General features: G+C 43.6%; 1 protein-coding gene across 7 annotated transcripts in view; it reads right to left on the reverse strand.

Annotated features, from left to right (window-relative positions):
• Positions 1–18332, reverse strand: part of USP4 (ubiquitin specific peptidase 4) — a 57439-nt gene extending 39107 nt beyond the window's left edge. For 4 of the 7 annotated variants that reach the window (XR_012634308.1, XM_074914663.1, XM_074914660.1 and 1 more), the window contains exons 1-6: positions 18178–18315; positions 17928–18055; positions 17480–17610; positions 13896–14022; positions 12599–12744; positions 12367–12428 (exon numbers count right to left, since the gene is read on the reverse strand). Coding sequence is in view for 6 of the 7 variants with exons in the window: in XM_074914663.1 (XP_074770764.1) it covers positions 12367–12428; positions 12599–12744; positions 13896–14022; positions 17480–17610; positions 17928–18055; positions 18178–18284 (701 nt within the window). In the remaining variant the exon portion in view is untranslated. Of the gene's footprint in view, positions 1–2813; positions 7364–12366; positions 12429–12598; positions 12745–13895; positions 14023–17475; positions 17611–17927; positions 18056–18177 lie in introns of those variants that run through there. The other 3 variants (XM_074914664.1, XM_074914657.1, XM_074914659.1) reach the window with 3 other exon arrangements.
• Positions 18333–20026: the final 1694 nt, after the last annotated feature.

A 20026-nucleotide genomic window follows, 5' to 3' on the forward strand; every position in this document is an offset into this window, starting at 1 on the left:
AAAATTTAAAATATTGTGACAAAATGGTTTTGTCAAAGCAGGAAAAGCTAGAACTTCCTCCTTATCTTACATACTTAAAGCTGCTCTTGAAAGCATGGCATCTGCTGCACACTCAAGCACTTGAAAGTCATGTAATAAAGAACATCCAACAAGTATACAGTGCCATGAGTAAACAGAAGAGCAGGAAGAGGAAACAGCAAGAGAACTCTAGCAGCAACCAAAGAATCAAAAACTATTTTCCTGCTGCACACTCCAAAGGGAGGCAGACAGCTACCAGGCACATGCTACATGTAACTTCACTCATGTTTTTAAATGCAATACCTGATGAAAAAGGTACTATTTTTATATATGTGACACAATTGCTTGTTAGTTTGTGCCAAGGAAATGATACCCAGTATAAAAGTATGCTAGAAGTGAGCTGAAATTCTGCTAGATCAGGATTTTATTTTGGGAATCTTCTAAGTAATAATTAAAAGATGACTAAATTCTACAGAGTCATTGATATAATCTCCCTTCAAACAACTATGTTTCAAACTATGTTTCCAGTTCTGAAATTCCTAGAATAAACATAATCCATTTCTTCTTCTGACACCTTGTCCAGTAGTAAAAGCAGTTTCAAACTACAAGAAAGTAATTTGTTCATTAGGGAGCAGCAAAACAGCAAACAGCAGTGAAAGGAACACTCAAAATATACCACCCAAGGACTGCTGTGGATTTTAATTGAATTTTTTCTGTATAGTATCAGCAAGCTTGAAAGCTGAGGAAACGTGTGGAATACAAAGCAGTATCCCGTGGTATGAGACAGTGTCTCTGACAAGCAGCAAACAATGGGGAAAAATCCTCACAACAGGGAACCCACCCACCCCACAGGCACCTTGCACACACACGTTCTGCAAATAGTGAATGACATGAACTCCAGCTTCCTGGGGCCTCTTCTGGCACACAGGCAGCAACGCAGATGCTCACCATTCCCCACCAACAGCAGAGCTCTACATCCCATTTCTTTGTGCCATCAAAACCCTACATAAGGAAAATCTGTCACACATGAGCTTGTAGGATTACAGTGATAAGGCCCAAAGAAAGATCTCCAAATACGAAGTTCCCCACGGTCTTCACTAAACAGTATTTTCTGCAGCTGAGAAACAGAATATGGGAACAAAACGTGTCCCTGAGGATTAAAGTTACTCAACTCTCTTCCAAACCACACCTCGGCACAGAGCATTCACAGCTCCTGCTGACACCAGATGCACCTAGGACGACTCCAGTTCTTCACACCTTCAAACCGCAAGTTTATTTAGAAAGCTTAGCAACATTACAAACTCGCTGAGCCTCACGAAAGAGCAGAACAGGTTTGCGGGGTCTAAGTCTCACTTATCCTTCCTCACTATGCTGTTAATGCAACTTCCAACTCACTCTCAATATCGGCTTTGGCTTCCAACAAGCATCAATCCTTTCCTACAGACAAGAACCTCCTTCGCTACAGAAGTATTTTCTGCAATATTAATATAGGATAACCTTCCCCAAACACCTCATCAGTGAGCAGGATAAGACTCTCAATACTCTTCTGGCCTGGGAACTCTGCATCTTCTCTCCGGCCACCCTTCTCTCCGCCTTCCTCTCTCAACAGTTCTGCCTCCTTCAATTGCTCACGACCACCCACAGATCTTATGCGTATAAACAGTCCCTACAACTCTGTACCAAACTCATTTATCTGGAGTCTTAAACACGTAACGTGCATTTAATGCAGCATCTAAATGCACACACACACACGCACACCTGGGGAAAGACAAACCACGTCCCAACCTGGTAACGAGATTTGAACCCTATGCTCCGAGTTCGTGAGTCTTTTAACAGCTCACAGAAACAGTTAGAACGCTGCCAACGTTTCACTGCACCACAGACTTCTGATGTTTCCAGAACTAAAGAAAAAAAATTTTTAAACATCGACTCAGAAAACGTATGCTTTCATTTGATGTTCCCCTGCTGAGATATCTGGCAAATGAAAGAACATGGTTAAACAAGCAGCTACATTTCTTGATTATATAGAAAAGCTTCATTAATGATGTTATTTCTTAAATTACTGCTCTCCAAGGGAGGGGAAAAAAAATCCACACTGCTCCAAGATTAACTTATGTAAAAGACTCAACCCAAGATTAATAAGAAATATCTGCACTCTGCTTTCCTATGTTTCAACTTCATAAGGAAATGGAATTTAGACAGTATAGTCAAAACTAAATTAAATATGAAGCTACCCTTAATAAAACAGTATCTTGAAAAAATTAAGGATTCTCAATAAAATGTGAGAATGAGACAGAGAATACTCAAACAGCAAATAAATTACAAACTACTAAGTAGTTAATATGGAGCAACACCAATGATTCAAAAAGGTTAGGTTTAGCTTACTGACTAAGAATATATTATTTAATAAAAAAACCCAACCTTCACTCTTTTTTTTTTAAATACAAAGCCCTTAAAAATAGTTAAAAAGCTTTGCAACATAACCCTTGTGCCATGGTTTAGGTCCAACCAGCAACTGAGCAACACACAGCCACTCGCTACCTTTTTCCCACTGCAGTGGGATGGGGAGGGAAATCGGAACAAAAAGGTAAAAAACTCATGGGTTAGACAAGGACAGTTTAATAGGACAACATAAGGAGACAGTAAGTAATAATAACAGTACTACCAATAAAAGAATATACAAAGCGAGCGATGAACAATACACTTGCTCACCATGTAGAGCCTGATGCTCAGTCCGTTCCTGAGCCACCACCCCTACTCCCCCTCCCCCGCCTCACCCCCAGCCCCTCCAGTTTATATACTGGGCATGACGTCGTATGGTATCAAATATCCCCCTTGGCTAGTTCAGGTCAGCTATCCTGGCTGTGCACCCTCCCAGATTCTTGTGAAAATTAACTCTAACCCAGCCAAACCCAGGACATTATCCACCCCTTATTCTATACCATCTATGTAATGCCCAGATTCTACACTTCCCAATTAATCACCACCACTTTTTCTGTCTGAGATGCATGTATAGAGATATACATGTATCCATATATATACATAGCTATAGATATATCTATATCTATACATACACACGTAAATCTGATTCTCTTAGACTATGGGCCATCCCTTTACCACGTCTGTCAAGTTCCTTCAATTCATGACTTTGGGGCTCCATCTGTCATAAGCACCTTCCAGGCCAGCAGAGATGGTGTGGGGTGTTCGACTGGTGCACGCTGCATCTGGAGTTCACGGCTGGAGTATCTGGCACAGCCCACCCCCACAGTCTGAACGCTGAAGATTTTGATCTCGAGGAAGTTGCTGGGTGCCAGTTGCTGAAGCCAGGTAAAGTTTCATCACCACTGCACTTCTCTTGGTTTCATCAAATCCATCCTACACTGATTTGGGCGATTCTTACTGTAATGCCACTGATATGGCATATAGCAACTACAGCAGTGATGACATACAGTGGCAGGATTATTTAGCAATTAACATCAGGATTATTTAACAATTAACATCATACAAGTTAAATTCACTGGCTATTCTCAACAGAAGCCAAATCCTTTTGAGGTACACACTTAACTCCCCCATCTTTCCATACCACCCATCAAGGACACCCAGGTTCTTGAGCAAAAGCAATCCCACAGACAGATTTGCCTTTGCTCAAGGCAGGACTAACCCAGACTGTCTTCCCTAATACATTCTTCATGTGCACTACAGGGACTTTATCTCCTTTTACAGTATGTGGAAGTTTTGATCAGGCAGGGCCAGCTCAATGGGTTAACCAACAGGTGGCTTTTGCTAAATGTGTATCCCAGTGCTGGAAGGTCCCACCCCCCATTGCTCAGTGTAGTTTTTAGCAGTCCATTGTACTGTTCAATTTCCCCACAGGCTGGTGCATGGTAAGGGATGTGATATACCCACTCAATGCCATGCTTCTTGGCCCAGGTGTCTATGAGGTTGGTTCAGAAATGAGTCTCACTGTCTGACCCAATTCTTTCTGGGGTGCCATGTCACTGTAAGACTTGTTTTTCAAGGCCCAGGTTAGTGTTCTGGGCAGTGGCATGGGATCTGTTTCTACCCATCCAGTTGTTGCTTCCACCACCGTAAGCACATGTCACTTGTCTTGGTGGGTTTGCAAGAGTATGATACAGTCAATCTGCCAGGCCTCCCCATATTCATATTTCAGCCACTGTCCTCCATACAAGGCTTTAACTGCTTGGCTTGCTTGACTGCAACTCTGTTCACATTCGTGGATAACCTGCTGAGCTGCTAAGAGAAGCTGTGCTTCTGTACCAAAAACTTCTGAGGCAGCTCGAACTCCTTCATAAACTGCCAATACCTCTTTTTCAGTTGGAGTATAGCAGGCCTCAGATCCTCTGTGTCCCCAGCTCCAAAACCTTAAGGGTCAGCCTCCAGTATCCCCTGGTGCTTTCTGCCAGAGGCTCCAAGAAGGGCCATCCTCCCCAGCTGCCGTGTTGAGCACATTTGTAACATCTTGTCCTGCCTGGACTGGCCTAAGGGCTAGTGCATAAATCTCCTGCTTTATTTATTCAAAGTCTTGTCATTGCTCAGGGCTCCATTTAAAATCATCTTTCTTCTAGGTCACTTGATAGAGAGGGTTTACAATTAGATTGTAATCTGGAATATGCATCCTCCAAAAACACACTACACCTAAGAAAGCTTGTGGGTTTTTTGCTAGTCAGTGGAGACATAGCTGCTATTTTGTTGATCATATCCATTGGGATCTGACAACAACCACCCTGCCATTTCATTCCTAAAAAAAATGGATCTTCTGTGCATTCATCACTTAACTTCATTTTATGGTAAAACTGACTTCCTGAAGGATTTGAACTATTTTCTTTCTTTTTTCAGTAACTTCTGCTGTGTTGCTCCATACGATGATGTCAAGGTACTGCAAGCGTTAAAGAGTTTCACCCTGTTCCAGCGCAGTCTGGAGCAGCCCATGGCACACGGTGGGGCTGTGTTTCCACCCCAGGGCAGTCAATTCCAGGTGTACTGGACACCGCTCCAAGTGAAAGAAAACTGCAGCCTGCACTCTGCCACCAAAGGGATTAAGAAAAATCATTAGCAATAAAAATTGTGGTGTGCTACTTGGCTGCCCATGACTCCAGTTCATACTGAAGCTCCAGCATGTCCAGTATGCCAGCATTCAGCAGCACCATGACTTCATTCAGGCCATGATACTCTCCACTCTCCATCAGACCTTTGCACTGGCCATATGGGACTATTAACGGATGAGTGAGTTTTGCTGATTGCCCCTTGACTTTCCAGTTGCCAACTTACAGACGGGAATCAGAGTCTCTGTTGGTGTGATACTGTCACCAGTGCTCTGTTGTAGTAATTGGCACCTGTCGCTCTTCAACCACCAGCAATCCCACAACTGAAGGGTCCTCCAAGAGACCGGGCCAGGCAGACAACTGTTCAATTTCCTCCGGCTCCAAGGCAGCTATGCCAAAGGCCTACCGCTACCCCTTTAGGTGCCCGAGATACCCTCCCTAGAGATAGTCTATGCCAAGGATACACAAGGCCTCTGGGCCAGTCACAATGGGGTGTTTTTGGCACTCATTTCCAGTTAGACCCACTTCAGCTTCCAATACAGCTAGCTGCTGGGATACCCCTGTCGCTCCAGAAACACAAATGGGTTCTGCCTCTAAATTTAAAGCTTGACAGCATCAGGTTACAATGTGGACTGGTGTCCACTAGAGCTGTGGGTCTGATGTGCCAGGCCATCAAATGCACAGTCCAATAAATCCGGCTGTCCCACTCCTCCACCTGGCTGGAGGCAGGGCCCCTCTAATCCTCATCATAGTATTCGTTACTCACTTTTTGTAAACATGAATCAGAAGTCCCTTCAAGAGGATCAGATGTGAGATCAGCCCTTCCATGCTGTCTGGGGAACTGCCTGCTGGAAACTGGAGCAGCACTTTTCCAGGAAGAAACCCCTTTTGTGATTGTTTTTCCTTGCAACTCACAAACTCGTGCCTCTAGGGTCGAGGTAGGTTTTCCATCCCACTCCCTCATGTCTTCTCCATGGTCACGCAGGTGAAACCACAGGGTACTCCGTGGAGTGCACCTTCTAGATCCTTTGTCTCGAGCAGAGGAATGCTTACTCCTAATAGCTGAGATATTGGTCTGTACAGGTTGGGGGCAGAACTTATCCTCAAATTGCTGGAACTCTTGGGACAGTTTCTTGGCTAGTATATCCGGCAGTTTCTCCACAGCCGAGATGCAGGCCCATAGGGAAGAATAGAGACTTCCTTCATATTGCCGGAGTCGAACAGCCAATTCATCCACTGTTTGTCCCTCGCCTTCTTTCCAGAACACTACTGCCAATGAACTGGCATATGACGGTGCTGCACTTCGTAGAAACTTCCGCCACATGGGTTGTGAGCACTGGACTTCATCCGGATCTATAGGTAAACGCTCGTTATCCAGATCATTATAAATCACCTCCAGCACAGCTAATTCCCTCAGGTACTGGATACCTCTCTCCATGGTGGTCCACTTGCCTGGGTGATATGTAACATCTTCCTTGAAGGGGTACCTTTTCTTTACGCCTGACAGAAGTCGCCTCCAGAGGTTGAGGATTTGCATCTCTTTTCCAATTGCCTTGTCAATGGTACCTTCCCTAGACAGGAATCCCAGCTGTCTGGCTTCCCTACCCTCTAAATCCAAGCTACTGGCCCCGTTATCCCAGCATCGGAGCAGCCAGGTAACAATGTGCTCGCCTGGACGGCGGCTGAAATTGTTTCGCATGTCTCGCAGCTCACTCAGGGATAGGGATTGGGCGATTACCTCTGGTTCTGCCTCTTCTTGTGATGACCCTGGTTCACCTTCATCCCTCGCTAAGCAAACTGATTTTTTTGTGTATTTCTTCTTCTGTACAGGGGCCTGTTCTGGCACAAGCTGGTTCCCTGGTTCAGCTGCAGAGCCCGCGATGGGGGTCTGAGTAGCCACAGAGCCCGTGACGGGGGTCTGAGTAGCCACAGAGCCCGCGACGGGGGTCTGAGTAGCCACAGAGCCCGCTGATCTGTTTTGCTTCCCTTCCCCCTGAGGATGCTGCATAGTATTGAGCAGTGTTTGGTAGATACTGGCCAGGGCCCAGCACAGTGTGCTAAGTTGTGCCGTTTTGGTATAGCCAAAGCATTTTCTTTTCAAATATCCCACCACTTCATCAGGGTGCTGCAGTTGTTCAGGAGTGAAGTTCCAAGCCACTGGACGCGAGAAGTTCTCTAGATATCTGCCCATATTCTCCCACATGCCGTGCCAGCCATAGCTATCCAGCCTTGGGGCAGAGCTCTGGGTGGTATTCTCAATTTTTTGTAACCCTAAACAAAACCTGAAACACATTCAGGAGACATAGCAATAAGATCATGCTGGCTTGAACATCCCAAGGATATTCAAAATTCTCAAAAGCTGCTGTAATTAGCCTGAAGGAAAAGAAGGAGGTGAAAGCATCCCCTCCTGTCACACACATATATTGGGAGCAATAATTAATAAACTGATAGAAGAGAACAGGGGTAAGGGCATGAAGACAGTACAACATGCAAATACCAGCTTAACCTCATGACCAGTAATGTAATCACATCATAAGTCAACATTACCCACCACAGCAAGACGGCAGTCCTGATGCCTCTCCAAGAGGTGATAAACATCAGCACAGGGACTATATAGTGTGTAAAAGGATTGACATACCACCATGTGAATAAATAAAGCAATGTTGCAATCAGCAATTATTTAACTCACACAAGAAATGCATACAACAAATTTGTTTTAACATGCTTTGGTCAGATCTGTTCTTACCTCAAGTTTTCGGGCCCTAAGTTGGGCACAAAAAAGGACTGTCTCTGACAAGCAGCAAACAGTGGGGAAAAATCCTCACAACAGGGAACCCACCCACCCCACACACGTTCTGCAAATAGTGAATGACATGAACTCCAGCTTCCTGGGGCCTCTTCTGGCACACAGGCAGCAACGCAGACGCTCACCATTCCCCACCAACAGCAGAGCTCTACATCCCATTTCTTTGCGCCATCAAAACCCTACATAAGGAAAATCTGTCACACATGAGCTTGTAGGATTACAGTGATAAGGCCCAAAGAAAGATCTCCAAATACGAAGTTCCCCACGGTCTTCACTAAACAGTATTTTCTGCAGCTGAGAAATAGAATATGGGAACAAAACGTGTCCCTGAGATAGGATTAAAGTTACTCAACTCTCTTCCAAACCACACCTCGGCACAGAGCATTCACAGCTCCTGCTGACACCAGATGCACCTAAGACGACTCCAGTTCTTCACACCTTCAAACCGCAAGTTTATTTAGAAAGCTTAGCAACATTACAAACTCGCTGAGCCTCACGAAAGAGCAGAACAGGTTTGCGGGGTCTAAGTCTCACTTATCCTTCCTCACTATGCTGTTAATGCAACTTCCAACTCACTCTCAATATCGGCTTTGGCTTCCAACAAGCATCAATCCTTTCCTACAGACAAGAACCTCCTTCGCTACAGAAGTATTTTCTGCAATATTAATATAGGATAACCTTCCCCAAACACCTCATCAGTGAGCAGGATAAGACTCTCAATACTCTTCTGGCCTGGGAACTCTGCATCTTCTCTCCGGCCACCCTTCTCTCCGCCTTCCTCTCTCAACAGTTCTGCCTCCTTCAGTTGCTCACGACCACCCACAGATCTTATGCGTATAAACAGTCCCTACAACTCTGTACCAAACTCATTTATCTGGAGTCTTAAACACGTAACGTGCATTTAATGCAGCATCTAAATGCACACACACACACGCACACCTGGGGAAAGACAAACCACGTCCCAACCTGGTAACGAGATTTGAACCCTATGCTCCGAGTTCGTGAGTCTTTTAACAGCTCACAGAAACAGTTAGAACGCTGCCAGCGTTTCACTGCACCACAGACTTCTGATGTTTCCAGAACTAAAGAAAAAAATTTTTAAACATCGACTCAGAAAACGTATGCTTTCATTTGATGTTCCCCTGCTGAGATATCTGGCAAATGAAAGAACATGGTTAAACAAGCAGCTACATTTCTTGATTATATAGAAAAGCTTCATTAATGATGTTATTTCTTAAATTACTGCTCTCCAAGGGAGGGGAAAAAAAATCCACACTGCTCCAAGATTAACTTATGTAAAAGACTCAACCCAAGATTAGTAAGAAATCTCTGCACTCTGCCTTCCTATGTTTCAACTTCATAAGGAAATGGAATTTAGACAGTATAGTCAAAACTAAATTAAATATGAAGCTACCCTTAATAAAACAGTATCTTGAAAAAATTAAGGATTCTCAATAAAACGTGAGAACGAGACGGAGAATAACAGCAAATAAATTACAAACTACACAGCATTAAGTATTTATACATTTATATGAAGAAGTGAAGGAAACCAAATAAACTTTGGAACTGATCATAAATGCATTAATACAGAGCAATGGCAATGATTCAAGAAAGTTAAGTTTAGCTTATTAAGAATATATGATCTAATCAAAAAAATACACCTTCACTCTTTTTTTTTTAAATACAAAGCTTTGTGACATAACTCTTATGTCATGGTTTAGGTCTAACCAGCAACTAAGCACCACGTGGCCACTCACTCACTTCTCCCTACTGCAGTGGGATGGGGAGGGAAATCGGAACAAAAAGGTAAAAAACTCATGGGTTAGACAAGGACAGTTTAATAGGACAACATAAGGAGACAGTAAGTAATAATAACAGTACTACCAATAAAAGAATATACAAAGCGAGCGATGAACAATACACTTGCTCACCATGTAGAGCCTGATGCTCAGCCCGTTCCTGAGCCACCACCCCTACTCCCCCTCCCCCGCCTCACCCCCAGCCCCTCCAGTTTATATACTGGGCATGACGTCGTATGGTATCAAATATCCCCCTTGGCTAGTTCAGGTCAGCTATCCTGGCTGTGCACCCTCCCAGATTCTTGTGAAAATTAACTCTAACCCAGCCAAAGCCTGGACACCTTGAAAGACCAGCAGAAAGAAAACTTACGATCTACAAACGACCCCGTCTAGACTGCCACCAGCCCACTCAAATTTGACGGGGACTGATGACATGCAACAAATATCCAGACTTAGTCATCCTGGATAAAGTCTGAGCTGCAATCTACCAGAAAACTGCAGTAGATGATGGCTTATGCATTGCTAATTATGTCCTCTTTTTACAGGGAATGATTTTTACTCCTCCTACATGCGTCTGCTACTGCCCACTCTACAGGACAGGCCAGTGGACACGCCTGGTCCAGATCCAGTACAGCCTTCCTCATTATTTTCAACAGGATATGTATGATTCATATGTGGTTTTGGGGTTATCAAGGCAACAATATGAGTAACTTAAAGACATAAAACAGCACAGAAAACATCACTGAACCTAACAGGAAAATACTTACTGCTTGTTATCTCCTATTATTGAATGTCTATGAAATAGTAACTTCTCAACTTTTTCCTCCTTCTATTTCAAACACAAAGAATTCTAAAGCCCAATCTTTCTACCAGACTTGCCCTTACCAGACACAGGCACCTCTGGTGTAGGAAGGCACAGCATTAGTCCAGCAGGGCTCCTAAACACCCAAAGGCGTTAAAGCGTACTGCTTTCCTGAGACAGCCTTTGCCCTGGCCACATGAAAAGTTCTTCTCATTTGATGAGCAGTTTGTGTGCCAATCAGCACAGACCAAAGTCAGTCCCAAAGAGCAGGGGCAGTCCAGCTTCTTTCCCTCTTTGGCTTTCCAAACAGTGTTTCTGAACATCTATTATGCATTTAACCTACAAGACTAAATAAGGGCACAAGAGCCAGAGAGCAGAACTCGCTCAACCAATGCACCCAACTGTATAAGGAAGACATTACATGAAATATACATGCTTAGTTTCTTAACTAACAGAGATAAGAGCAAAGGAAATAGTTAGCCAAGAAGTACGAAGGAACAGATAATCCTAGATGTATGACTTATTACAGTTCTTTCAGCCACCATTATCAGCATCGAGTCAGTGTCATGAGTTCTACATTATAATAAGCAATTTCTACATCATTAGAAAATATTAACCTGCATGCTGATAACTATTTTCATTCAAGTATCACTAGAAATTTACCTGTCAGAGTAGATGCTGAAAAAAAAAAAGTCAAGACAGGCCTGGAAATGCTATAGGGCTCCTTTTTAGCTTTACTTCACATGGAAACAAAAGGTTATGATCTGCTCTTGCACAGCTGCCTCTATAATACTGTCAACTAGTACTCAATTATGTACATGATACAAGTGTTTCGATGCTTTTCACATGGTACTCTTACAGGAAGTTCATTATAATCCTGTGAACATTCTCCTGATCAATTTACCCAGTTTTACATCTCAGAAGTACAGAATTGTTTCAAAAAAGATTTCACTGACCTATTTGATCCATTCTTCAAGTTTAACATTAGTAAGATACTGATCTCAAATAAGATCCCTTGACAGCAAGCTCTACAATTTAACTGTATTGTACAGAAAAACCTTTTATTTATCAATATCAAGTCTGATGGTGTACTCACAGGAAAGCGAGTAGGTCAGACTAGTAAAATCATGGGATTTTACTTTCTGTAGTATGACTGGATAAGAGCAGTTCTTTAGCATTGCAAGCAACTTCCATTCCACACCATTCACTCTATATAATATTTCATCAACCCTCTATCTTATCCATCTCTAACTTAGGTTTTAGAGATAATATCTGTGTAATATTTACAGGCGTCTAATTGTCTTGGGTGGCAGGGGGGGTTGTTAAGCTATTTTTATACCCTTTTTTTAAGGGGGAACTACCAGAACTCCAAAGTATTCACTACTGGCAGCTTTGAAAATATACTCCAAGATAGTTTTGTTCCACAGTGGTATAAACCAGATTTTATTTCACCATGCAGTTTGCAGAGGTACCTTTCTAAGTAGACTAGCTCAACGTAAAGAGCACTTCTGTCTCCTAAGCGCTGTAGAAACCTAAGCTTACACAACCTGTTTGAAATGGGCTTTAGAAGGGAAGACTGTTGCTAAGACAAGAAACCAGCAGCAAAACCACTGAAAAATACCTTATCTAGTGAAATGTGTCCCTGTCCATGGCAGGGGGGTTAGAACTACATGGGCTTTAAGGTCCCTTCCAACCCAAACCATTCTATAAATATTATATTCAGGATTCTGTCTCCTCCTTTAAAATAACCAAAACAAAGAAATCCACAATATCCAGTAATAATAAGGCTTTCACAGAGAACACAAGGTCCCTAAGAACAAGTGAACAAGCTTAACAAAAGAGCAGAACCCATTAGAACATGCTTGCTTGCTTACTTACTTTGCCAAGAAATGCTGTCCCGGCCACGTGCCATCTTCATTTCTGACTTCTATTAGAACAACCTGAAAGAGAATTCAGGTAATAAAGAAAAGTAACTGTAAAACTGCTACACATTTTTCAAAATCATTAACAAATCACATTTTCAATGTTTCCTCAAAGTAATAAAAGCAATTGAAAAAAAACCACATCAGAGAAAGCAGTACATGAGCATCTAAAAAGTTATGCCCCTTACCTGACCATGATAAAGACCTGCATCTTGCACTGTGCTATCCAGCCTGCTGAGCTGCTCATAAGTGTTATTTATATACATGCTCCATAATCTAGTTTCCTTCTCAGCTGGGATATTAAATAGTTTTCTCATTTCCTTCTCGATGGTAGCTGTTCAGGAGGAAAAAAAACCACCAAAATTCCTAAAACATGAGTGCTTTAAAAAAAAAAAAACACCAAAAAACAACAACCTGGTAAGCCAGACATCCAGCCATGAGGTACATCACTGATCCTTCAAGATCCTTTGAATAGAAAATATATCACGGAAGTCACAATTGCTCATATAATCTGTCTAATATTTAGTCTGAATGCTTCAGTCATGTATTTGCTTGTCAAGCCCTCGGGCCAATAATGTTTGAAACACATTAAGAAGTTTCTGCCCAAAGGCCAACTTCTGTGAAATAGCTGTCCTTTGAAAATATAGGTTCAAGAAGAAAGTGTTTTCAGTTACTACTGTCAGGCCATACATCAGGCAACTGAAAAAAAGCATCTTTACAGACATATATGACAGCTGACATTCAGCATTTTTATATGGGAAAATAGAGCGATAATAAAGAGAGAGGGGGAAAGAGAGAGCGGAGCAGAATTTCAGAAGAAGTGTAGGAAGAGCCATTAAGATGTCTAAAATATTCACACGCTAGGAAGAAGGAATCATAGGACCACCAGAGACAGAACTGCTTCACATGAGTGACATTAATGTTTCTTAACGACACAAGTTAGTAAGCAATGTGCTCCTCAGAGCTCTTAACCACAGCTCCCGTGTTGCACACTGTGCTGGAAGAAACTCAGGAGATTCCCAGTCCAACCACTCAAAGCAGGGTCAACACTGAATTCATACCAAGCTGCTTGGGGCTTATCCAATCAGGTGTTCAAAACTTGCAAGGCAGGATATTCCCCCACCCCTCTGGGCCCGGTTCAAATATGTAGCTGTCCTAATAGGAAAAACATTTTTACTGTGTTCAGTTGGAATCTTTGCTATTTCAACTTATGACTACTGTCTGTTGTTTGCTTGCTTTGTGACTCAGTAAATAGCCTGACTCCATAACCTCTTCATAGGTGCTACAACATCCCCCTCAAAGCCTTTTCTTCTGCAGGCTAAAGGCAGCTTCCTCAGTCTCTTCTCACATGCTCCAACCCTGGCTGTCCTGCTGTTACCCACTAGACTTGCTCCAGTTCATAAACATCGTTCTTGTTCTGAAGGGTACAAAATATGTCTTGAGATAGCACCAGAGCACAGCTTCATGTACCAGAGAACTACTTACCAACAGTATCTGCTTTGCTAAAGTGGCAACTAACTACATCTTCAGGATCACTGCTCTCACACAGCTTCAGCTCAAGAAGATAGACTTCAACCTTATAGTGCTTCACAAACAGGCCGTATTCCACTACCTGCAAACAGAAGACAGATACGATAAACAAAATAACACAAAGCTAAAATACTGGGCAATCCTCTGTAACGTACACTTGTCTAAATATTTTAAGTCTTGCAAGTCAAGCCATAAACTGAACACTGACCTGCTCTGAAGTCAATTCAGTCACTACCTCTGTCAGCTTGGGGGGGTGTGTGTTTTGGTTTTAAAACATAAGAAATCCCAGTGCTTTCTGTCCACAGTGCAAAGTTCCAAAGGTCCATCACCAAAGCTGAACTGATAGTGCCAGCTAATTACCCATGAAAAATATTTGATCACACAGCATTTTAGAAAAAAAAAAAACCACCACCTATGTTTTGCCTCTAGTCTTTGGCTCATGTTCACATAAAAAAAGAAACAAGTCTGGAACACTGGAACAAAATCCTTTCTATTAGAAGACAGTAAGACAAAACATTAATTATTTTTTCTGCATGGTATACAGAACCTGCCTCATTAATCTCTCCTTGCAAAAAAAAAAGAAAAACATGTCAGAACTCATTTTGATGACACTGCTTTGTTTCAGAGTAATTTTCAAATCAATTCTGCATTTGAGAGAATCCTCCAGTAGGTACGTCTACCCCTCCCACTAGCTTTCAGCACATTTTTAGAAAGGTATTCTGTAAGACTAGACACCACACTTCATCGACAGATCAAAAAACACATTGTGCCAGAAAGAAAAGCACATTTTGGGTGCTAGCTGAGACAGCTGTGATATAACCAGAGGTGAAAAAAAAAAGAAAAATACACTTCAATTATCTCCACAGTTCTTTGCAGCTATAAAGCCTATGAAATTGAGATCATATTTCATTGAAACAGTAGGTATAATTTTTAAGAGTAACAGTGTTTAAAAGACATTAATTTGCTTTAACTTTTAGTCAGCCTTGAAGTGGTCAGGCAGTTTGACTAGATGACTGCTGCAGGTTCCTTCCAACTGAAATATTCTATTCTGTTCTCTTCACGACACCAGACTTGCTATGATCTACTTCTGGATCATTTTACAAAAAAAAAAAATAAACATTTACCCAACTTTGAAAAGAAATTAAGAACTAAGACTAAGACTTAGTGTGAGAATATGGCTAAATTATGCTTCCCTCTCCTGAGCTTTTATAGGGTTGTATTAGATATACAAGGTGCTTTAAAGGCAAATAATTAACAAATACATTTGGAAAGATCTTCAGTACTTTACTGTAACAGAAAGAGAAAGTAAAACCCCCTGTTTATCAGCGTCTTGACAGGCAGATTAGAGGGGGTTTTTTTTAAAGAATGTGAAGGAACCAATCCACAACTTCTCCGTTTCTTTTTCAGAAGGAATTTCATTAAATGGGACTTCCTATTCTCCAGGATGCTACAGTTAGAAACAAATAAATAAGAACTGTACTCAGAAGTGGAAGAACTCTTTCCAAGAAGTTGTTTCTGAACAGATCACCGGGAATGAATGGCAAGAGTAGTGTCTAATTGCCTGCAAATGTCTTTCAAACACTGTCTGATCAGCTAGCTTGTTCCCCGGTGTCCCGCTGGACAGCAGCCTGAGCACAACAGGCATTCAACCGCACGGGGAAGCACACTGTTCTGGATTTTGCACATTACTTCGCAGTGGGACTCTCTAGAAGACCGACTGAAAATACGGTTTGAGATTATCAAACGAAACCTGAACCACAAATAAATCTAATCCTCCTGTATTTGTCTCTGATCATCAGGCACATAGAGATGGAAGAAATACCAGCTTGTAAAATTACAAAGATCCCTGGAAATTACTTCCCCAAATCCTACTTTTATAGATATTTTGATGTATGAATTACAATTGATCTAGCTTTAGGAAAAGGATTAAAGCACTCAAGGACCACAAGTTTAAATGCTTTATTTCCAATGCTATCTGGAGAATACTGTAACCAGATTCTACTCAGGTACAGTGCTGCAGCTTGTGTATCCCCCTAACTTAGCACTTTATATTTTTTGTAAGAGGCTGTAACATCCCACAAACCTACTACTCTGCTATATTACAACATTTTATAAAATACAAAATCCCACTTCAGTTACCAGGTAACAACAGAGACATTCTGACAACAATTCAAAACTTAAAAAATTTACTCTTAACTGGACAATAACTTGGCATCTTATGTCTAAAACAGCACTAACTCTAAGCTCTAAACCCTCAACAATCAGTGTTGAATACCGGCCCCTGACACCCCAAGAAAAGAAGGCTCATACAGTTAAGCCTGTTTCCCCAATAGTTCCCAAACCTCTTGTTCAACTTCTAAATTTTTCAGAAAAATGTCTAATAACACACCAGGCTTTGTGAAAGTGGTTAGCAAGTTCATGAAAAAAAACTTCCTCACTTAGAGGCACCGATGAGTAATAGCTCCAGTTTTTCTTCTCAGTATAGATTTTCTATTCCTTAAAAAATGATGTTTCTACTAAAACCGCATCTCCTTTATATGCTATAATTCTTTTCTATTCCCCCCACTTCCGTTTCACACAGTTCTGTCTACTCAGCAGAGTGAGCCTGAGATCATTTACACTTTCTGAAGATGCCAGAATTTCTTGTTACATACAATTGCTAGCCCACACTGAATGACAATGTTCTAGTACTGCTGATCAGCACAAGTGGGCACCATTCTGGTGCCAGACTTTCCTGGATCTTACACACCTTGAAGCAACCCTTACTGTAACATAATGCTACTTAAACTTAAGCATTATTAATTCTGTACATTATAGCAACACTATTAGCTTAGTGTAGTGATTAGTCTTTATGAACCCCACAGACTGGCGCTGTCCCATTTAGTGCAAAAACCTAAGACTAAAATAAAAACAAAAATCCTTTTACCCATCAACAAGTGTCTGATAAGATTTCCAAAAAAAGCAACCCATGAACTTCACCTTCCAGAACATGTTATATACTCAGAATACTTTCATGACTGCATTTGCCAAACAAAAATAAGACTTATGGAACACAACCACAAATATGCCTCTTCTCATGATTTTAGAATCACAGAACTTTAGGAGAGAAAACAAGAACTACTTCAAACTCCAAAGTCCCTGAGCCACCTGTACTAAAAGACAACTTATTCCAATGCCTCATTGATAAGCTTGACTAACAACTTGCATTTTTCAACAAAGCAGGAACTATTCCATGCAACATAAAAGCACTGCACAAGTTTTTACATTCTGATTGTTTGGACTGAAGTAGAACAAGGTTCATGGTTGTCACCCCATGTAACCCATCAATTGAGAATCACTCAAGATTCAGGCATTTTAACTGTAATACTGGAAGGTCATTCTTCCAGACAACAAGGCAAAAAAGACCTCATGTTATTATCTCCAAAGAGGTGCTGAGGATCCTGTCTGAACTCACATCTAGCAAAATAAACATCATCTAAGTTTGGTAGAGATCAGATAACGAAACTAAGCTGAAGAGAACCTGGTTCACCCATACTTACTTTTCTCACAATGGGCTGCTGTCCATCCATGCAGCCATACCACGTTACTAGTTTATTCCAGGCTTCAGTAGGAATCAATACATAGTCTAGCTCATCAATGAGGTGTTCTCTTAAACTCTGAGTTTCGGGATCTAAAAGGAAGACAGACATAGGAAAACATGGCATCAAACAGAATCTTTTCTCCTCAAGACCTACACACATACTACCTTGACATTAAGAAATACCAACGCTCCCACGGGTAGGTAGAAAGTGCACCAGTCTCCTCACTGACAAGGCCGGGACAGGCACTTATATCCTCTCAGAACACGCGGCTTCAAAAGCGAAAGCTGCACGATAAGACGACGGCACACGGGAAGTACCTACCCGAGGCCAGGCTGCGACGCGAGCACCAGGCCCCACCGCCCCGAGCCCCACCGCCCCGGGCCCCACGCCGCCGGGCGGCACTCACCGCCGAAGAGACCCGAGTTGTCGATAGGCCCGGGGAAGAGGCCGGGATCGCCCGCGGCATACATGTCCCAGCTGTCGAAGCCCACATACTTCTTCCACTGCTTGAACCAGCGGCTGTCCACCAGGTACCTGCAACACACGGCACCGGCCGACACGGCCCCTTCAGCGGCGGCGCGGCCCAGCCCGCTCCCACAGGCCCCGCCGCCCGGAGGGGAAAGGGACAGAAGGGGAGGCCGCCCAGCCGCGCTCACCAGGAATCCCCCGGCCGGAGGGTCCTGGCCAACAGCGGGCCCAGCTCGTTCCGCTGCACCGTCGTGTTCGGCCGCGCCCAGGCGCCGCCGCCCTCGGCCGCCGCCATGTCGATGCGCTCAGCCCGCCGCGGGCGGATGTCGGCCCGCGTACGCATGCGCGCTGCCTGCGCCCGCCGCGCCCTCCCCGCCCCGCCCCGCCCCGCCCCCGCGCCCCCTGACGGCATGGGCGGGGCCGCGCGCGGGGCGTGGCTGGCGGCGCGGGGTCATGGTGCCGCCGCCATCTTGCCGCCGCGGTCGGGACGGGCTGCGCTGGGCCTGTCCGGGCGGCTCTGGCAGAAGCCGCCCCGCAGCACCCCTGCGGCCGTGCTGGTGGGCCTGGCGCCCTTGGTGGGCGCAGTCCCTGCGGCTGCGGGGGCAGGTGATAGCTGCCGCACTGAGGGGAGGGAGAGTGGGCGCCCCGCTCCGAGCCTCTAGGGCCAGCGGAGTGGCGTGCCGCCAGGGCTTAGAAGCTTGGGGGGGGGGGCAAGGGGCGGCTCGTCCCCGCCTGGGGGGCCGAGAGGGTCTCCCGAGGTGGACTCCTCCAAAATCAGGTGGCAGAAGTGTTTGGTGTGGACTGTGTGGTTTTAGTGTTAGATGCTCCATTTTCTCCTTTAACAGATTTCATGGAGCCCTCTGGTTAGGGCTAGGGAAGGAGACTTGAAATTGGTAAAGGAATAAACAGGAGAATGAGTCTGGGTAACCAGCTGGTGAGTGCTCCGGAGTTTTCAAAGTGTCTGGGAAGAACCTCTCGAGAAGCGATTTAGGCATTTGTCTATTGAGTAGCATATCCTGTGCTGTTCAGGGAGCCTGTCCTTGAGAAGTGGGAAAATTGGGAAGGATTCAGATGATGACTCAGAGACTTAAAAGCCTGCTTTAAACTGATAGACCAAAGAAATCCATTTATTTCAGAAAAAAAAAGGCAGGAGGTGATGTGCTGGGGTCATGACTGTGCAGGAGAGCACTCTCTTGGCAGCTGATCTCTGGCAGCATGGTGGGCAAAAGGGGCTCTACCTTCTGCCAGCCAGGCCTGGCAGTGCTGCAGCAATCTAGGGTAAAATGCTAAAGGCCTTTTTTTTTTTTTTTTTTGACAGCAGGGCAAGTCTATCCAGTGAACACTGAAAAATAAGACTATTTTCTCCTTCCAGCAAGAGTTCTGTTTCTCAAAAAGGGCAGGGCCCCTTTGGGCTTCCAGAAACACACCCTGTATGGCAAGACTGGGTGTGTTTTTAGAATTAGTCAACTATTCTGAGATAATGCATAGCTGACCTCACTCTGCTAATGAATTACCTACTCCTAATAGAAAGTGTGGTAAACAATTAAAATGGTTTAATTCAAAGCTTTCTGATTCAGTACTAGGAAATTACATTACTACAGTTTGACTGTAAATAGGGGTGTCTGTGTTTCCCTGTCTCCTCCAGCGCTTTCCTTTCAGCCATTTTGGCTTCCTGCCCTTGTCTCCAGCTGAACTTATGGCTGCTCAGGGCTAGAGTGGCACCAACAGGAACAAAGCCCTTTCAAGTGCCATTGGGTTGGAGGCAGCTTTTCCTGCCTGCCTTACGATGGCAATGATCAAAAACAGTGACTAAAAGCTATCTATCTTAAAAGTCAGCAGGTACAGGAAAGCTCAGCAGGAGGAGAAAGGGATTTTAAATAGCTGAAAGAACATTTAGCTGGCTGAGCCACTTGATGTTATTTCTGTTGAGTAGACACTTCTGAACACCACATCTCATCATCAGCCATGATTTCAGGAGATGTGCTAGGGTTTGGTGGGCAGCACACTAGGGAACCTGGGAGAGGGAGATGGGGTCGG

The sequence above is a fragment of the Athene noctua genome, chromosome 10 (genome assembly GCF_965140245.1).
Source record: "Athene noctua chromosome 10, bAthNoc1.hap1.1, whole genome shotgun sequence".
Classification (NCBI taxonomy): domain Eukaryota; kingdom Metazoa; phylum Chordata; class Aves; order Strigiformes; family Strigidae; genus Athene; species Athene noctua.